General features: G+C 39.0%; 2 protein-coding genes across 2 annotated transcripts; one reads left to right on the plus strand and one right to left on the minus strand.

The window, feature by feature from the left end:
* The first annotated feature begins 9 nt into the window (after positions 1-9).
* Positions 10-11,202, plus strand: LOC142965633 (B-cell receptor CD22). Its single transcript, XM_076106671.1, has 17 exons — positions 10-147; positions 1,035-1,109; positions 1,223-1,621; positions 2,670-2,939; positions 3,512-3,766; positions 3,997-4,260; positions 4,384-4,683; positions 5,123-5,413; positions 6,429-6,698; positions 7,423-7,683; positions 7,799-7,877; positions 7,967-8,030; positions 8,130-8,269; positions 8,509-8,566; positions 9,711-9,805; positions 9,912-9,984; positions 10,344-11,202. Exons 2-17 carry the CDS (start codon positions 1,061-1,063, stop codon positions 10,548-10,550), a joined length of 3,075 nt encoding a protein of 1,024 aa, XP_075962786.1. The 5' UTR covers positions 10-147; positions 1,035-1,060; the 3' UTR covers positions 10,551-11,202.
* LOC142965634 (B-cell receptor CD22-like) lies at positions 10,348-16,409 on the minus strand. Its single transcript, XM_076106672.1, has 10 exons — positions 16,364-16,409; positions 15,889-16,254; positions 15,505-15,801; positions 14,986-15,243; positions 14,639-14,899; positions 13,546-13,812; positions 13,151-13,447; positions 12,957-13,047; positions 12,645-12,714; positions 10,348-11,918 (listed from the first exon to the last, which is right to left on the minus strand). Exons 1-10 carry the CDS (start codon positions 16,407-16,409, stop codon positions 11,625-11,627), a joined length of 2,247 nt encoding a protein of 748 aa, XP_075962787.1. The 3' UTR covers positions 10,348-11,624.
* Positions 16,410-17,533: the final 1,124 nt, after the last annotated feature.

The following is a 17,533-nucleotide window of genomic DNA, read 5'->3' on the forward strand; positions in this document are numbered from 1 at the left end:
AAAAGATTGTGTTCTCTGGCTTGCATGATGGGGCATGCAAATTTTACAAGAGTTTAGGTCAACTGTGAAAACTTCCTTTTCTTAATCTTATTCTTACTGTAGGAGGGATGCTGTGTGCTACAGATTGCTTTAAGTGGATCATCTGAGGTACGAACAAGCTTATTTTGATATCTTTCTTTCTATTTGACTGCATAATATAACTTAAAAAGTCATCTATGTCTGTGAAGGTTTATTTCAATCATCAAGGTGATACGATGTCTGTGTCTAGAGATAGCTGAGTATTTTTCTTTTTTTATTGAATGTGAAAACGTATTAAGTTATCAGTGATTTGGATTCAACTTTCTCCAGCAAATTATCTTCTTGCTGTATGCACAAGAATACAGTGGCATTTGTAAGTGAAGTATTTACTGTATATGAAGCCTTTAAAACACTGTATCAATATTGGGGCGATAAATGACAGAATTTGTAAAATAAATGAATTGTACTGTTTGCACTCTAAGTGTATTATGGGTCTTCTTTAAATGTACGGCTGATGAAGCAGAAAAGAAAGTGTTTGAAACAAACAGCTGATGTCAAATACCATCGACATTCCTCCAAGTAGACACTGAACCAGTAAACCATTAAAATGTAATGTTTGGCTTCTGATGTATCAAGTCACAATAATTACAACTACGCTGGGAATCACAACAACATGGAGCCTTAATATTTTGCCTAATATCTTTTTTTTTTTGTCAAACATGACATTTTGCAAGTTGTGAAAGATAAGATCACTTATATGTTTGCACTGCTCGAGAATTCCCAACAATCTTGAAATGAGGAAATAAACGCAGAACACTCAAAGAACTTGAAAAATGAAATGAAAAAAAAGGAAGAAGAAAACAGAATAGCTGATTTGCATTAAATAAATAGATAAAAACCTACTTGGTATCAAGGCTACTTTACAGAGTAAAAGAAAGAAGAAGTTATAGAGTTATATGGCGTTACGATGATACAATAATGTACACAAATGTCTTTGTTTTGTTTTTGTGTTTCAGATATCAAGCTTTAGTGCCACACAAAAATGAATGCTCAGACAGTCGGGTGGTTGGTATTTCTGGCAGTAATAAAAAGTATGAATTGTATTACTCCACTGTGATAACAATGTATACTTTAAGAAGATTTGTATTAAATAATGTAAGCCACTTACATTATGACTTTTCCACTTGTGTTTTCACCATCACAGATTTTTCTTGTGGCGAAGAAAACCTCTTCAAACTCGAAGCCACTCACCTGACAGCTAAAGAGGGGTCCTGCATTGAAATCAAATGCAGAGTCACTCTTCAAGTGAATGCTGTTGGTGCATACTGGTTTTGGATAAAGGATAGCCAGTGGAATATAACAGATTGGACTGGCACTGTCATTTACAGCATGAATACCACAGAACGTCCTGTCAGTACAGACTTTGCAGACAGAGTGAAATATATCGGTTCTCTATCTTCAAGTCGGAGCGGTTATCTTCAAACCTCACAAAAGTGCGGTATTTTAATCTGTGATCTGAAAAAAACTGACAATGGAAACTATTCTTTCAGATTTGTTGGAAAAGTAAAGTGGATGACCAAACAAGTGAGACTAGAAGTTAAAGGTAATCCTGAATACTGGAAGATGTTTTCAGAAAATGGATAGCAATGAATGAGTTATGCAAATATTAAGAGATGAGCTGGTCTGGAGGCAGAAATGATTGAATTGGTTGAGTTGAGATTCAGTAATATGATAAATGTTTGACAAAAAAAAGTCAAGAATACATTTTTATATTTTGAGACAAATAATTGTAGAGTTAAAAGTCCTACTTTTACAGGACGTCAAAACATTATGACGGGGTCATGATGTCATAGTGTAAACAATTTCAAAAATGTAAAAGAATCGGAATGGAGCCAGCTCTCCCTCCTCCTCCTGTGTCAGTGGGCTTCTGATGCCGTATTGATTGTACATAACAAGCTGACAGGTTTAGCTCTCCTGTTTACACATACAGGTATACCAGTGCTGCCTGTTTGACTGACACCAAACAGTCATTAAATCAACCCAGTCATCATAAAAGTAGCCCATGTTTCTCTATTGTCATATGGGGTTTGTCAGTCCATCCGAGCTCCCCTTTTATGAATTGTTTCACTGTAATGTCTGATTATTACACACAATACTAAGTTATCTGACCAAACTACTACAACAACCTTAATATGAGGCTACGGATCTCATACTCACTAAATGTTTATTATTGCAATTTTGTGGAAACTGTCTCAAAATATAGAGATTTTATCTAAACATTGTGTCTTTTCTTTTCAGTCACACCCTAGGAAATAATAAGAAAATGTGTATCCAGCTTTAACTTGAATTCTGAAACTGGTTATTTGAATCCTTGAGTTTTAACTTAGCCAATAACATCATTTAGGAGTCTAGAGCAGTTTTTACTGCACTCTGCATAGTTTACCAGCCTCAGTAATTCAGTCAGTATTCACCTTAGTAACTTAGTACATGCATCTACAGGCATAATAAGTGTTTAAGACAGAAGAAAAAAAACTGATTATTCTGTTAAAAATGTTTATTTGTACTGAATTGATTATAGTTTACTAACACTGGCTATTCTGTGTATTCACCGTGATATTTCTGCTGATATTGTCTCATTTATATACTTTCAGAGAATCTGTGCCTGATCACTTTTGAGAAACCGCCTGTCGTAAACGAATCTGACACTATAAACCTCACATGCTCCACTTTGAGTTTGTGTCCTTCAAGCCCAAAGATTGGAGGTTTGACACAACTGTCTCCAACTCAGCAAATGAATGGAAAGCAGAACAGCACCACAGTCAGTTTTACTGTCAACTGGCAGGATGATGGGAAGGAGTTTTCATGCCAGACAGATGACACAGACAATAATTTGATTCGCAATATCAGTTTAACTGTTGAATGTAAGTTCACGAATGTAGTTTATTTATGTCTTGTCTACCGTTACCGGTGATGGACGGTAACTTAGATAAAACTTTATTGATCCCTTGGTGAAATTCACAAGTATCCAGCTGAATATATAGTAAAATAAATAAGCCCCACCTTTATCAGCTGCAGCTTTAAAGTGATGTACACATTAATGCATCATTTTGATTCAATATAATATGCATATTCTGAAATTGACCATTCTGCATATTGACTACTTTTTGTACTTTATATACATTGTCATGCTAATACTTTTGTACTTTCACTTAAGTATAAAAAGTGCTACCTTTAAATGTTCCTTCCTTTAGGATCAGAATTAGCAAGCAGAATTACTCTGTCTTGAGGTTTTCAGTAATAATATTAAGATAAATAAATGAAGTGCATTTTTGGCAGCTGATTGCACTTGCATGCATCTTTACATTTTGTATCTGAGAAGGATATATATACTCCGGCTCTATTGTTATTCATATTTCATTTCTGTAAACAATCCCCCCAAGCTTGCTGTGTGTTGACTGATTTCTCCTGACTTGTTTTGAATGTGTTTACACAGATGCTCCCAAAGACACATCGGCTAAAATAAGCCCTGAAAACGTTGTGGAAAGACAATCTGTGAATCTCACTTGCTCCGCCAAAGGACGTCCAGAACCAAACTTCACATGGTTCAAAAATAAAAAGGAAGTAATTGGAACAGGGGCAGTATGGGGGATCACATCCATTACAGAGTCACAGAATGGAGAATACCATTGTGAAGCTAAAAACAAACAGGGGACAATAGAATCAAAACCAGTCAATATTAGTGTTAAATGTGAGTATTTCTTATGTTTTCCTTAATTTCCTTAATTCCTTGTGTTTGTGGTTCTTAGTAGTTTTAACTCTTCGAATACTACTCTACTTTTTTGATATTTTCCTGTGGCATTTAAAAAAAAGAAAAGTTAAATCGTGAACGATAATTATTAAGTTGATGTTCACTACAGATATCTTTGAGGATTCTCATTGTGATTCAGCCTCAAGAAATAATGAAATATTCTGTTTCAGATGTTCCTGAAGTTGAGGTGAAGTCACCTTCTTCCATATTTATACAAGGAGATACAATGACTTTGACATGTAATGTGAAGAGAAGCAACCCACAACCTCACACCTACGATTGGTTAAAAGATGGGAAAGCTGTTGCTCAGAAGCAGACACATGAGCGGTATGTTGTTGAGAGGATCGAGCCCGAAGACAGAGGCTCCTACACATGTAGAGCCACTAACACTGTGGGAAATGGAACATCAGTGCCATTGAAAATTGAAGTTAAATGTAAGTTCCACAGCTCCTTGTGCTGCATGTATGTCAGAGAGTTGATGATGACGGAGAAAATTAAATAAATCCACAGAATGTATCACCACAGAAAGCATGCTAACAGTTAACTCTTTCTTTCAGACGGCCCGAGGAAGACAACCATTTCCACCAGTATAAATGACAAAAGTGTGGGAGTTGGTAAATCTCTTACATTCAATTGTAAGACTGACGCCAATCCTGCCCCGTCTAGGTACTCCTGGTACCGACTCAACAACAACAACAAACAGATTGACTCCTCACAGTGGAAGTCCAAGACAACTACAGAAAAAGAACTACGCTTGGACACAGTAAAAAGAACAGATGACGCTTGTTACAGGTGCAATGCAACCAACAGCATCAATACAGGGGACGATAGTGAGCTAGTGTGCATAAATGTACTCTGTAAGTAATTATATAATGCTGACTATGTTCTGTGATATTTAAGTATTTTTTTTTAATTTCTACATCAAGTTTGATCATTAGAAAATCAGCATTTACGCCTGATTGATTCAAACAATCTATACAAATAGAAAAACAAAACAGATATATCTTGTTGATTAGTGAACTGTAGAGACGCCGATTGGCCGTCTTTGTTACCTTTGCTACAGAGCAAGGCTAGCTGTTTCCATCTGTTCCCAGTCCTTGTGCTAAGCTAAGCTACATTACTGATAGTTGTGGGCCTATATTCAACAGACAGACATGAGTGCATTACCTGAAATGTAAAACTCTTCACTGCTCTTTAGACATAAGTTGACCTCCTCTTCATGGACTGCTGCTATGCTATCATGTTAAACAATGAATGAATGCTCCTGAAAATCTTACAGCTGCTTTCTCTCTACAGATCCTCCCACCAAGCTCACGCTGTCTATGGATACTGAGGTCAGGGAGGGTCAGCTCATCATCATCAGATGCACTGTTGAAAGCTTACCACGCTCGATACTTACTTTTAAACGGACTTCCGAATCAAATCCTCAGTCTTCACAACCCCATGTCACTCACCCTTATAATGATTTGTCCAACACTCTCCAGCATGCATTTAATGTAACGTCAACCCACACAGGCTTTTACACCTGTGACGCCACAAACAGCGAAGGTTCAAAGACAAGCGAGCGGAAGAAGTTGGTGGTGAATTGTGAGTAATTCAGCGGTGCATTGTTTTTTTGCTTATCAAACAAATCATCAAAACCAAATCTTTCCATAAAGTTATAATCATTCGATCTCAGTAAGAAAAGAAAAACAACTTAAATTCAAATGGCCAAAGTAGATCTTTATTTTCTATTCTTTCCATGTGAAAATAAGTCATTCTGATTACATGTCAAGTGTCGTGGTTCTGAATGAACCGTAATGTACAATGAGCAGCTTATACAACTGTAAAATGTATGGCAAAAAGTAACTACATCTATTTCCTCGAGTACTACACTGAGTACTTAAGTACAGTTTAGAGGTACATGTGCTTTTATTGCATTTTTTTCAGACTTGTATTTATATTCCACTAAGTATATTTGATGAACAGTTTAGTTACTTTGAAAATTGTGATTTCACATCGAAAACATTAAATGAGAAAATATAATGCACTGTTATAGATAAACTGCAACAATATATAAAGTAGTTCAAACTAGCATTAGACATTCAAATACTAATGAATACTTTTACTTCTGATACGTGAATTGCATTTTCCGGCTAAGACTATTGTACTGCATTAGTTCAATTATAAATGCAGGATTCTACTTGTCATGGAGTATTTCTATAGTGTAGTATTGCTAATTTTAATTAAATATTTTTAGCTGAACACACCACTGTGTATATTTTACACAGTGGTGTATTCAGTTAAATAGACCTCTACATATAATGCACCTCCACCACAAACTATGGCCTTAAAAATTACAACATTTAAATCAAATTCTCTCCAAGTTGTGAGGTAATTGTACATAGGAATGCATTGTACAGGTGTGGAGGTTTCCCTGTTTATATAATCTACCACCTTATTGTACCAAGACATACCTTGAATTGTCCCCTTCTGACTAAATTAAAACAGTTATAGTATATTGATGTTAATCAGTTGTTAAATGTTTTTGTTGATGGTAATAACTATGCCGTCCATTATACCTGACTCCTCTCTTTTTTACAATCTTTTTTGGTAAATGCAGATTGTCCCAAAGACGTGACCGTAAAAGCTCAGCCTGCCCTCGTTGTGAATGAGAACAAGTCGTTGACTCTAGATTGCAGCGCTCGGTCCTGCCCACCCGTGACCTCTGTCACCTGGATGAAGGTGACTGATGGCAAGAGTAAAATCCTCCAGAGGACGCAGACCTTCACTCTAAACTCTGTCAGTCCTTCCGACAGCGGACTGTACAGCTGTGAAGCTAGTAATGACATTGGAACTGGAAACTCAAACCAAACTGAGGTTAAAGTCAAGTGTGAGTAGACTGATGCATTCAGGATGGTGCAAAGACACACAAGGAGATACGTTTACATTCAGTGTCTCTCCCCAAAACACACTGTGAATCCACACAGCCTCGTAAACATGTTGAATTCTTTAGTCACTGTTTAGATCCACATTGGCTCCCTTTTTCTAGCGCATTGCTACATATTTTGGTGCGCTGCTACTATCAGCTGTCAGTAACTGAGCAAACCTGGAACCTGGCAGTAAAGTGCACTGCAAAAACATTGCTCCATAGCGCTATTGGATATATAAAAAAAAACTCTGAGGGTACCATTTAATGTGATGTAGAGAATAGCTGTTGGTTGACACATTTATTTAAATCACATGTCTGCCCTCAAATCCCCCCCAAGTAAAAATAACAACCACAACAGTTTTTTTTTATTATAGCGTCTATTCATTCAATTGCAGAGAAAGTTAAACAAACATTACAATAAGTACATCTAAAGCCACTCTGTGAGGATTTGAGTTTACAGCATCTTTCAGTTGTTCTTGTGGTATACGTTAAATGGTGTGCGCGGTTCATTGCTTTGCCACAGTGTCTCTTTTTAAAAACCACCACTGGGGGATGCCAAAAGGAAATTTTCTAATTCTACACACAGAAGCTTTAGATTATATTCTCATTTGTGCTGTCGTTGCTGTATGATCTTTGAACACTTAGATATTGAGTAAATCATTTTATCCTAAATGTCCCTGCTTAGATGCTCCAAAGCACACAAGGATCACAACAGGAGCAGAGCATCAGAAGCCTGACGGGACGCGTTCTGTGACGCTGAGCTGCAGCAGTCAGAGCTATCCCCAAGTCACACAATATTCATGGCATAAGATGAAGGCCGAAAGGAACGAAAAGGTGTCTGACCGTCAGAGCTACACAGTGTATTCAGACAAACCGGGAGTCTACTACTGCATCACAAAGAATGAAATGGGTCAAAGATCGTCTGACCCAGTCAGTCTGTTTGACCGTGAGTGAATTTCAAGGCCGTGTGTCTTCATCTGATTAAATCACAGCCGTTTAAAACTATACTTCTTTTTCACACATCTGTGTCTACGTACTGATGCTTTCTTTTCTAACCACAGGAAACGTAATGAAGACCCTGCTCATCATCCTTTTTGTTATTATTCTGCTCATCATTGTCTCGATGGTCATTGTCTACAGGTAAAGTATGAAAACAAATACATTTCAGAGATGATTTGGCATGTATAATTGGTGTATACAACCACTATCATGTCCCTTTATGTTTTCAGACACAAGAAGAAGAAATTAGAGCAACAAGGAACTACGAACACACTGCCCTGTTTTGGTTTTCTGGTGATGACTCATTTGTGCAATTTTTTCTACTTTTTTATTGAACCGATCCAGAAAAAAAACTGACGCTCTTTGTTTATGTGTCGGTGTAAAACAATTCAGGGTTGGTGGAATGGCGCCGGGAGGAGGAATCGGATGAGCAACCTCGGTATGGTAGAGCCTTTCAGGAGCAGAGATGACCTCTTGCCAGACCAGACGCACCGTCCCAATGCCCAACGATGCCAGCCTCGTCCAGACAGCACGTAAGACAGCAGCCACACACACACACACACAGACACACACACACACACACACACACACACACTGTCCCCACTCAGGACAAGGCACACTCTGTGGGACAGAGAGTTGGATGATGCTGCTCATGCTGCAGTCAAAGCATCCATTTAAGAACCTTCAGACACAAATGGCACAATGACAGTCCTCCCTGTCATTTATTATGAGTATGCGTGTTTTTATTCCTGCCGCCATTGTTGTTCTACAGGCCTGCATCCAACATCAACAGTGTTTACAGCACTGTGAATCTGCCCTCCGGACAACAAGTGAGTCAAGCAATTTAAAATTCCACAGAAAACAATACATGAAAGCAGTTGCATATGGAAGAATTTACTAAAAAACACAATTTAAGAAGTCAATTATGTTTTATTATTAGGTAATCTACCTACACACTTAAATACTTGTCATCAGTACTACTTAGCCTGGAATGGAGCTTTTTTAAGTCTGAGAAAAAAACCTGGTGATGCCTTAATGGTTATCTCAGCCTGGGCTTGGAAACTTTAGGTTCAAACAGAAACTACAGAATGAAAGATGTCGGTGTTTACCGGGTGGAGAAGGTCTTGCTATGGAAATTATCGGGGCCAGTGTTCAGGCAGAAAAAGTCAAGCCATTTCTGCCTCTACTGCATTTTCTTTTCTGCAAATCCCATAATGTTGTCCATCTTTCCTGCAGGGTGTTCACAGGGTCCTAAAAAGTATAAAACATTTTGAGATCAATTTAGTATCAATTAAGGTGACTTTGCTTTATGGCGTGCTATACTATGGCTGTTTGGGACTTTTCTAATGACATTTTTCATAACATTTTACACAGAAGAATAAAAGGGCCGCATGTAAAATATGTTTTTGAATAAGTTTTAAGTTACAATTCTTGAATGACTCAGAAGTCAATGATAATTTACCATGATATTTTCATGGCATACCATACATTTTTTAATCCTATTTTTTTTATACCAATACTATGATATTTTTGTGGAATACTATACTGACTGTTACTATGACATTTAACATAACTTTTTTTTTCGGGCATACAATACTAAGACTGCATTTGACATTTTCTTCTGACATTTTACTTTGGCATATCATACTATGACTTTTTTATAGCATCCATACAATATAAGTTAAACACATAAAACACAAATATTAGTGTTTGCAAAACCACTATGCAAACATCTGCATTGGCCTTTATCGTTTGTGTAGCTCTATTTTAGAGAGCCGGATGTGTCTTTCAATGATCAAGCTGAAGTTGCTTTGGCCACTGTGCTGTAGCTCTGTCCTCACAGAAACCATTCAGTATTCAGTATTGTGGAGCAATGAATGACCAGAGGACCTACAGCTTGTTGTTCAAGGCATGAATTAACCGATTCATTCGTTACAGTACATTCACTGATGTCTTCTGTCTGTCTCTGCTCAGGGTCGTCCTGTACAAAAAATAATCAGACAGCAAGGTGGACACACACAGGACGATTCTCTCAACTACGCTTATTTACACTTTGGAAATAAGCAAAAGTGAGAATGTTTTTTATTTAAGACACAACAACAATAACAAGAAAGGTATTAATACATGGCAAATATATGTGATATGTAATATTTATGATGGTATTTGTTGTTCTAGAAACAAAATTCTTCTTCCGGCAAACGTGGAAGATGTGTATGCTAAGGTGTCCAAGAAAAAGCCACCTACAAAGGTCAGAAACCAAATACTTATGCGTTATCATGGCAATAATGTCTAAATCATGTTGATGGTTGATCTATTTTGTGCTTCCTGATATAATAAATTACACAAATGCTGCCTTTCAAAATCTAGAATAGAAGAAGTATGTCCTGTATATCACATCGGTGTGTCCACAATACTGTTGTAAAGAAGACGTTTCCTGTTTTAATTGAATTAATTCCCAGTAAAACGATCACTTAATTAAGGAAAACATCTTCCAGTCCTCACAAGCATTAAATGTGTGTTGATGTGAATTTTTGCTGGCATAAAATCCATATACTATAAGAAGTTATGACACAAATGATCTGGTGACAATCTCTGTTATTCTCCTAGATTGAAGACAGACCGGAGGACTACGAGAACGCCAGCGCAGCCAGAGCTCCAAATCCAATAGACTATGACACAGACACCAGTGAGGATGAAGTACAGGTCAATTATTCGCAGGTGAGCTTCAAGGCAAAGCCTGGACATCAGCGAGTCGTCAGAGACTCCAGCAGCTCTGATGAAGATGAGACACAGTACTCTGAGGTCAAAATTTGAGATAGTTGAGATACTCTTACAGGTACAGATACTTTAGAGGTACAGCCAATCGATGAATCGGGGTTGTATCACTCTACTCTGATGTTTTGTAAGTGACCAATGCATGGATAAATGAACATATTTGTAAAGTGTATTGATATTACTATGACATTTGTGAACAGTACAAGATGACATGGCTTTAATGTTGTAATGTTGTGCAGCAGTTCCTTTACTGAGGCTTGTTTCCAAAATATGCATTCGGAAACAATGCGCCACGTGCATAATGCCCCATTCCATAACACGCTTTGAATTCAGCTCTTGTATAACTGCCAGTGGGCGACTGTGGCTAAGTGGATAGCAGGGCCGTCTTTCAATCAGAGGATCGGCGGTTCAATCCCCGGCTCCGGCTCTGCTACTCGCATGTCGATGTGTCCTTGAGCAAGACACTTAACCCCAAAATTGCTCCCGTAGTTGTGCCTACGGTGTAGAAATGTGATAGAATCTGAATTGTAAGTCGCTTTGGATAAAAGCGTCTGCTAAATGACTGTAATGTAATGTAAATGTAATGCCAACTTAATAGCTTCTTCTTTTTATAAACAAGCTCAAACATATTTATGTATTTTAAGAGAAAACAAATGCAAAATGATTAATAAAAAAAAAAAAGTGTGACATACTCTGTGGTGACATCTTCACTCTGCACAAAGGTTTTAAATAAATCAACAGAACTGTGAGACAAAAGTTACAATTAGAATATTAGATACAAACAGTAACATGATAAACGTGGCAGCATTTATCTGTAGTGTTGAATCACACAGAAGAATAAAGGTCAGAAGTTTAAAGGAAACATTTACTGTTATGGTTGATTGTGGGGTAACTACCTACTATATGGATTTCATTTCATGGTGAGAGCGAAACTTGAAGCCACAAGTGTGTGACATTACTCACGTTAAATAAGGTTGTCTGCAGTAGTTTCTACCTCCACTGCTGCAGACCGAGCTCTGCTGACATGGTAAAGTCCTATAGCTGTTTGAAGTCCAGACTTCTTTGTTTCGGATATCATTTCCTTTAAAGTTAAGCCATAACTCTTTCACTGACCTATCCTATGAGACCATCAGTGTCTTTCCCTTTTCCCAAGTAGGCGTCAGCGACTGCCTCTTCTTCCTTTGCGTCTCCTTCATTGCTTCCTCTGGAGTCCAGGCGGATCTCAGCATACTCAGCCGTCTTGGAGGCCAGGCCTCTGATCTCGCCTTCACCAAGCGTACCCTCTGACATAGCCTGGAGTTTAGCAAAGTCCACATTGGTGTAGTGAACAGTATCTTCCGCAACTATTCCTTCCTCTTCCAGAGTGGCTTTATTGTCATAAATCACATCCACTTTTGATGAGTTGGTCTACAAGAAAACAAGAGATGTACTTTAGTAATGGAGAGGAGAAGAGATAGTAATTCTCTTTACACACTTCGGCCCAATTAGATTGCATCCCCTCCATTTAAACCAACATTTTATCTTTATATCTTTTACGTAAGACTGAACAATATGCCCGAGAGTCGGCTAGATTTTGTTCACAGTACACAAAAAAAATTCTATATCATAGAGTTTGAAACAATTCTTAATTAGTTTAGTACCGGCAACCAGTTCACCATCAGAGAGAAAAAAAGTGTGTTAAGCTATCAATCAGAAAAAACAGTATTTGGAAGGTGCAAAGTATATGGAGGGAGAAGAGGATGCTGCAGTTCTACACTCATCTTTGCAAATGTAGTGTGACTGACATGAATTCAAGTTCACCACAGCTGGTAATTTAATTTGATTTAATTCTATGGCATGATGATTTGCCTTTTTTAATGGCATCCTATACTATGACGTTTTTTAGGAAATACTATATTAGGATTTGGTTTACTAGAATATTGTTTTTTTTATGGCATACTACACATGACATATTAATGCAATACTATACGATGACATTTTTCTGACATACTATATTTTGCCGTTTTGATATTTGTCTGACATACTATACTGAAATGTTTGACTGGTACTTTAAATGTTGTGGATGTGTGAAGGTTCCTGTTTTCATGCGTCTGTATGTTTTCACCAAAATGAAAATGTAAGACGTAAACTCACCCCGTTAGCAATTAAAATGTCGGAAGTGTCCACTAATCCCTTTTTTGGTGAAAGACTTCTTTTCCTTTTCCTACAACCAACACAAAAAAGCAATAGTTTATGTGCAATATTTTACAAGTCTCCTATTTAATGGTTGTATTTAGCAATGTTCTGTGGCAGCAATGGTTGCTCACTGAAATCGCTCACATCGTTGACGACAACCTCAAAATGCATTCGTCTCATTTTGAAACCAGTTTCCAAAATGTCCTGTTAACAGTAAAGCATTAAGGGTGTTAGCTGCTCTCTTTTCAGTTGTGTTTTCATGTTTCTCACCTGCAAAAGAATAGCAACAGCGGGACACACACCAGCAGCATCCCCAGGGCTCCCACTGAAGAGCCGATTAATAGAGACAAAGCATGGAGGCCTGAAAAGTCCCCACAAACCATATCAGTCAGTAAAACCAGAGAGAGCCAGATCATACAAAAGAAAAGCCAAATATAAATGCAACATCGTGCAGATTCCTCTACCTAGCTGAGTTTCGCTGGAGGACACGTTGAATACGAAACCGTGGGAGCCCAGTGAGTTGATGCTGAGGCAGGCTAGAGAGGGCATGCCTTCGTCCAGATGGTACAGGGTGATTAGGCTCCTCCTACCAACACTCCCAAGAGGAACTTCCTTGATTGGGATGGCGGCAGAGTGATTGACAGCCTCCCCAGCCAATTCCCAAATCAGGGAGGGAGGTGGGTTCCCCCGGCTGTCGCAGGAACATCGGATCAGGGATAAAATCTTGACACAGCGTGAAGAAGGCAGAATCTCTGGAGCAACTGAGATGGAAAAAGGCAATTGTCTATTTGTACATGCTTTGTCAAACATGTTGGGAAAAATAAAGGCTCAAAATGAACAATAGATAAATAAATCTCACATGTGACATCAATACTGGTAAGCTCTGAGTATTCAGCTCCATGGACATTCAGAGCTTCACAGTAGTACCGATCCTCCGAGAGTTTGGTCACATTGAAAGTGAAGTCTCGCTCAGAGCCCATCGCCTCCTTTTCTCTTGCAGCCACTCTGAACCAGGTGATGTTAACTGCTGCTGGATTGGCGATGCTTGCGCAGGTCAGAGTAACGGAGCTGCCGTCCAGCACTGGACCAGAGGGGTCAACTGACACTGAGGTGTTCTTTGGGGGATCTGAAAAGATAAGTGCTTGTGTTAGTCATCCAAGGTTTTTGCTCATTTAAATGGGAATACATAATCAATTTTCCCCCCAAAAAATGTTTTTTTAGGTTGATTCACAACAGGTTCTTGGGCTGTCAAGATTTATAATTTCATGGTTTGATTCAGGACCTTAAGTTGGTGTCACACAATGTGATACCTTTCAGAAAAAGAGTGTTGGATGATACTGAGATTATGACAATATTCACAGTTTTCTTTTTGGGGGCTTTTGGAGTGAAAAAAATAGGGTTTTCTAGACCAGTGATGATGGCGGACTCAGATTTACAACATAACAAACAGAACCAGATATGGTGCCAAAAATTCCCATCTCTTGCAAGGACAACAGCTCTTCACTGGTCAGAGTTTAAGAGAACATGAACTTCAATTTGAGAAGCAGAAAGTAAAACAAATAAATCACCAAGTATGCAGAGAAACTCAAAGGGAAAGAGAACACTTTCATTTTCTGGAAATGACGTCTGAATAAGGACAGAAACCAAACAAAACATCTACACATACATTTACACACTAGCACACATGTGGACGTACAACAGAGCTCAGTCATGATGGACCACTGACATAGAAAGGATTTTGTGGTTTTGTCACGCGATGCAACAATGTGTTACTGTCCACAGTCCAGACACTGTCGTGTAGCGCTCTGAGACTTGGCTTCAGATAGTGCTCGGGTGGCCAAAGCTGGATAAACAGTAGAGCCATATTCAGCATATGAACAAACTGGAAACATACAGTTTTGTTGTTTGTCATCAGTGTAAATCAATGTCCTTACTGTGGAAAATCAACTTACACTGAACGTCCAGCTGAGTCGGTGCGGACATTTCCTCTCCCAGCTCGTTTTTTGCCACACAGTGGTAGTCACCACTGTGGCTCGGGTCAACACTGTTTATAACCCAGCTTGATCCAGGCTCCTTATCCTCTTCGTCATCTTTGTACCAGGTGTAGTTGGTCACGGGTGGGTTCGCACGGCTCCTACAGAGCAGAGAAACAGAGCTGCCTTCCAGTATGGGACCGCTGGGGTTGACGATTACTGTGGTTTCCTTGGGAGGAACTGGGAAAAAAGACACACAAGTATGGGTTCAGTCCATGTTGCTGGTCAAAATGTGTCATCTGTGTTTCTGTTTCACTCTAACTTACATTGTACGTCTATCTGAGTGGTGGATGAGTTCTGGTTTCCATATCCGTTGCTGACTTGGCAGTAAAATTTGCTGTCCACTTCGGAGACCGTAGTTGAAAGCCTGTTCGTAGAACCCACTGCTGTCACCTGATCTCCATCCACTTTGTACCAGGCGAAACTGTCCACGGCTGGATTTGCGTTGGTGTTGCAGGTCAGGGTCACTGAGCTGCCCTCCTTCACAGGACCGGAGTAGCTGACCGATGTGTTATTTGGAGGATCTGGAAGAGAATTTTGAAAATCTAGTGAGCTTAAGACAGATTTTTTTTGCCTTTCGGACAAAGCCGGGCTAGCTGTTAGACTGCTTCAAGTCTTTGTGCTAAGCTAAGCTAACCAGCTGCTGGCTGTAGCTTCATATTTAACAGATACGAGAGTGGTATCAATCTTCTCATCTAGCTCTAGAGTCTAGAGACAATTAATTGAATATGTGTATTTTCCACAATATAAAAATATGTCATAGAAATCTATAGAAACCTACTCACAAAGAACACGGAGGGTCAAACTTTTTTCATACAGAAGGTCACTGTTGCCAGCTTGTCGGTTGTAGAGAGCAGTGCACGAGAACCTCTGTCCATTGTGGAGGTAAGAAGCGGTGAAGTTCATAACGGATGTCACAGATTTAGTTTCTGTGTTCTCCTCAATGTCACCTATAGCGGGGGTCCAAGTCAGAGCAGGGGGAAGAACGGGGCAGGGAGCTACAGCCGAGCAGTGCAACCTCACTGGGGCTCCTTCTTCTACCTCTAGCCTGGATGGAGTTATGGCCGGTTTAGGCATTGAATCTGAGGAGTAAACAAACAAGGAAATGGCATGAGAGATACCAAAGGATGTGGGTTGTACATGTAAGAGTAACAGGACACTCCACAAACTTTGGGTGGTGATAAGGACGTTCGTTGGAAAGTTGAACTTCAAATCGTTGTCACACTGCAGTCTGAAGTAATATCGGTCATAATGGTCCGACGGCAGGTTGTCGAAGACGGTGGTGCAATCCTTCTCCCGCAGGTTGCCCGTTAGGTTTCCTTGCAGGACGTTTAAGCTTGCATGTTCTCCAGTGAGGCTGGAGTCAAACACCTGCGTTCGACTCCAGCCTCTCTTCCAAATGGCTTTACAGGAATCATCCAGGTTGTGATCCCAACCTGAGAGCAAGCTGAAAGCGCAGGGCACCATCACACAGGATCCACTTAGTCCCTCTACTGTCTGAGGCAGGACGGCTGCAAAGTCTTGGCATAAGCTACCTGAGGTGAAGCAATAGCAACAATATAAATACCTGCCATGGTCAACACAAAAATAAGAATTCAAACAAGTAGTCTAGTAAATGTGCCACAAATATGTGGAAAAGCCGACCTTGCAGTAGACAGCATATGAGGAAAGCCTTTCTAGAACCGGTCATGTTTTCTTGTGAGGTTGATGATCCTACAGAGAGGTACAGTACTGGACACAAAGGGATATCTGTTCATTTCTATTTTATGGTTTACTATTACAATATGAATAGCCAGGGTAATGCAGAATAAATCCTGTTTCAAGGGGAACATTAGATTCAGTTATTGTCACAGTATAATATTACTGTAGCTGGAGAATAATGTGCTTCTCTCCACTGATACTTTATCAAATGAGGCAAACAAGAAGATGTTTACTACCAATATACAACTACTAACCATATCAACCATCAACTGTATTACAGCACACTTGGAATGAGCTGAAAGACTTACTTACTCTTGACCAGGACTCCCTGGCAGAACAGATATTGCTATTTATATTTGTGTCTTTCTGGTTAAATAAAGGATAACAAAAAATGTAAATGTGTTGTATAAGGTAAAGGAAAGTAATATAGCAGAGAAAATAGATGAAATTTAGCAGAGTAAAAGTATGCAAATCTGGCAAATGATAAAGATGTTACAAATCTACCAGTAGTTTGAAATAGTTTAAGTAGACTGCTTAAGTTGATGTACTTAAGTTTGTATGTACAGATCTACTGCATGAACGAACAAGGTAAGTCAGACATTTTACAGCTTGCAATCATTTGAGTTTTCTGAAAGTTCGGTCTTACCTTACAGCCAAAAAATATACAACATATTTGAGATTTAAATACACAACTCCTGACTTGATCAGTATATGCAGGACTGATACTTGATTCTATGTTTCTGAAACAAATAGGAGGTTTTACCAGCATTGAAGGGTCGGCAGTAATAATCCAACAACTGAGTCATGTCAGACTGCTGGTGTGTCTGGATGGCACATCTCTTGAAAGATGTGTCTGGGGAGTGGCGATCAGCACAAGAGGGTGTTGATTCTCTCTGTAAACTACAGTATGCATTACTGTAGTTTAGTCTCCTCACTTCGTTTCTGAGGGAATCACACAAGAATGTTCTCAAACCAGTAAGTTGTAATACAATATAAATGTGATTTATACTGTGAACTGTGGTTTCTCATATTTAACAAAAAAACAAAAGAAAGTCAACAGACAAACATAAGCTAAGATGAACGTTATGAATAAGATCACATGGATCTTTTTAT

The sequence above is a fragment of the Anarhichas minor genome, unplaced genomic scaffold (assembly GCF_050575085.1).
Source record: "Anarhichas minor isolate MPS153535 unplaced genomic scaffold, ASM5057508v1 ptg000035l, whole genome shotgun sequence".
Taxonomy (NCBI): domain Eukaryota; kingdom Metazoa; phylum Chordata; class Actinopteri; order Perciformes; family Anarhichadidae; genus Anarhichas; species Anarhichas minor.

Bases quoted from the DNA above. Each gene is read 5' to 3' on its own strand.
- LOC142965633 (XM_076106671.1), top strand. From the start codon at position 1,061: ATGAATGCTCAGACAGTCGGGTGGTTGGTATTTCTGGCAGTAATAAAA. The intron at 4,684-5,122 runs GTAAGTAATTAT...TTCTCTCTACAG, and splicing joins AGTGTGCATAAATGTACTCT to ATCCTCCCACCAAGCTCACG. The intron at 7,684-7,798 runs GTGAGTGAATTT...TTCTAACCACAG, and splicing joins CCCAGTCAGTCTGTTTGACC to GAAACGTAATGAAGACCCTG.
- LOC142965634 (XM_076106672.1), bottom strand. From the start codon at position 16,409: ATGACCGGTTCTAGAAAGGCTTTCCTCATATGCTGTCTACTGCAAG. The intron at 14,900-14,985 runs GTAAGTTAGAGT...CTTTTTTCCCAG, and splicing joins CACTCAGATAGACGTACAAT to TTCCTCCCAAGGAAACCACA. The intron at 13,448-13,545 runs GTGAGATTTATT...TTTCCATCTCAG, and splicing joins TACCAGTATTGATGTCACAT to TTGCTCCAGAGATTCTGCCT.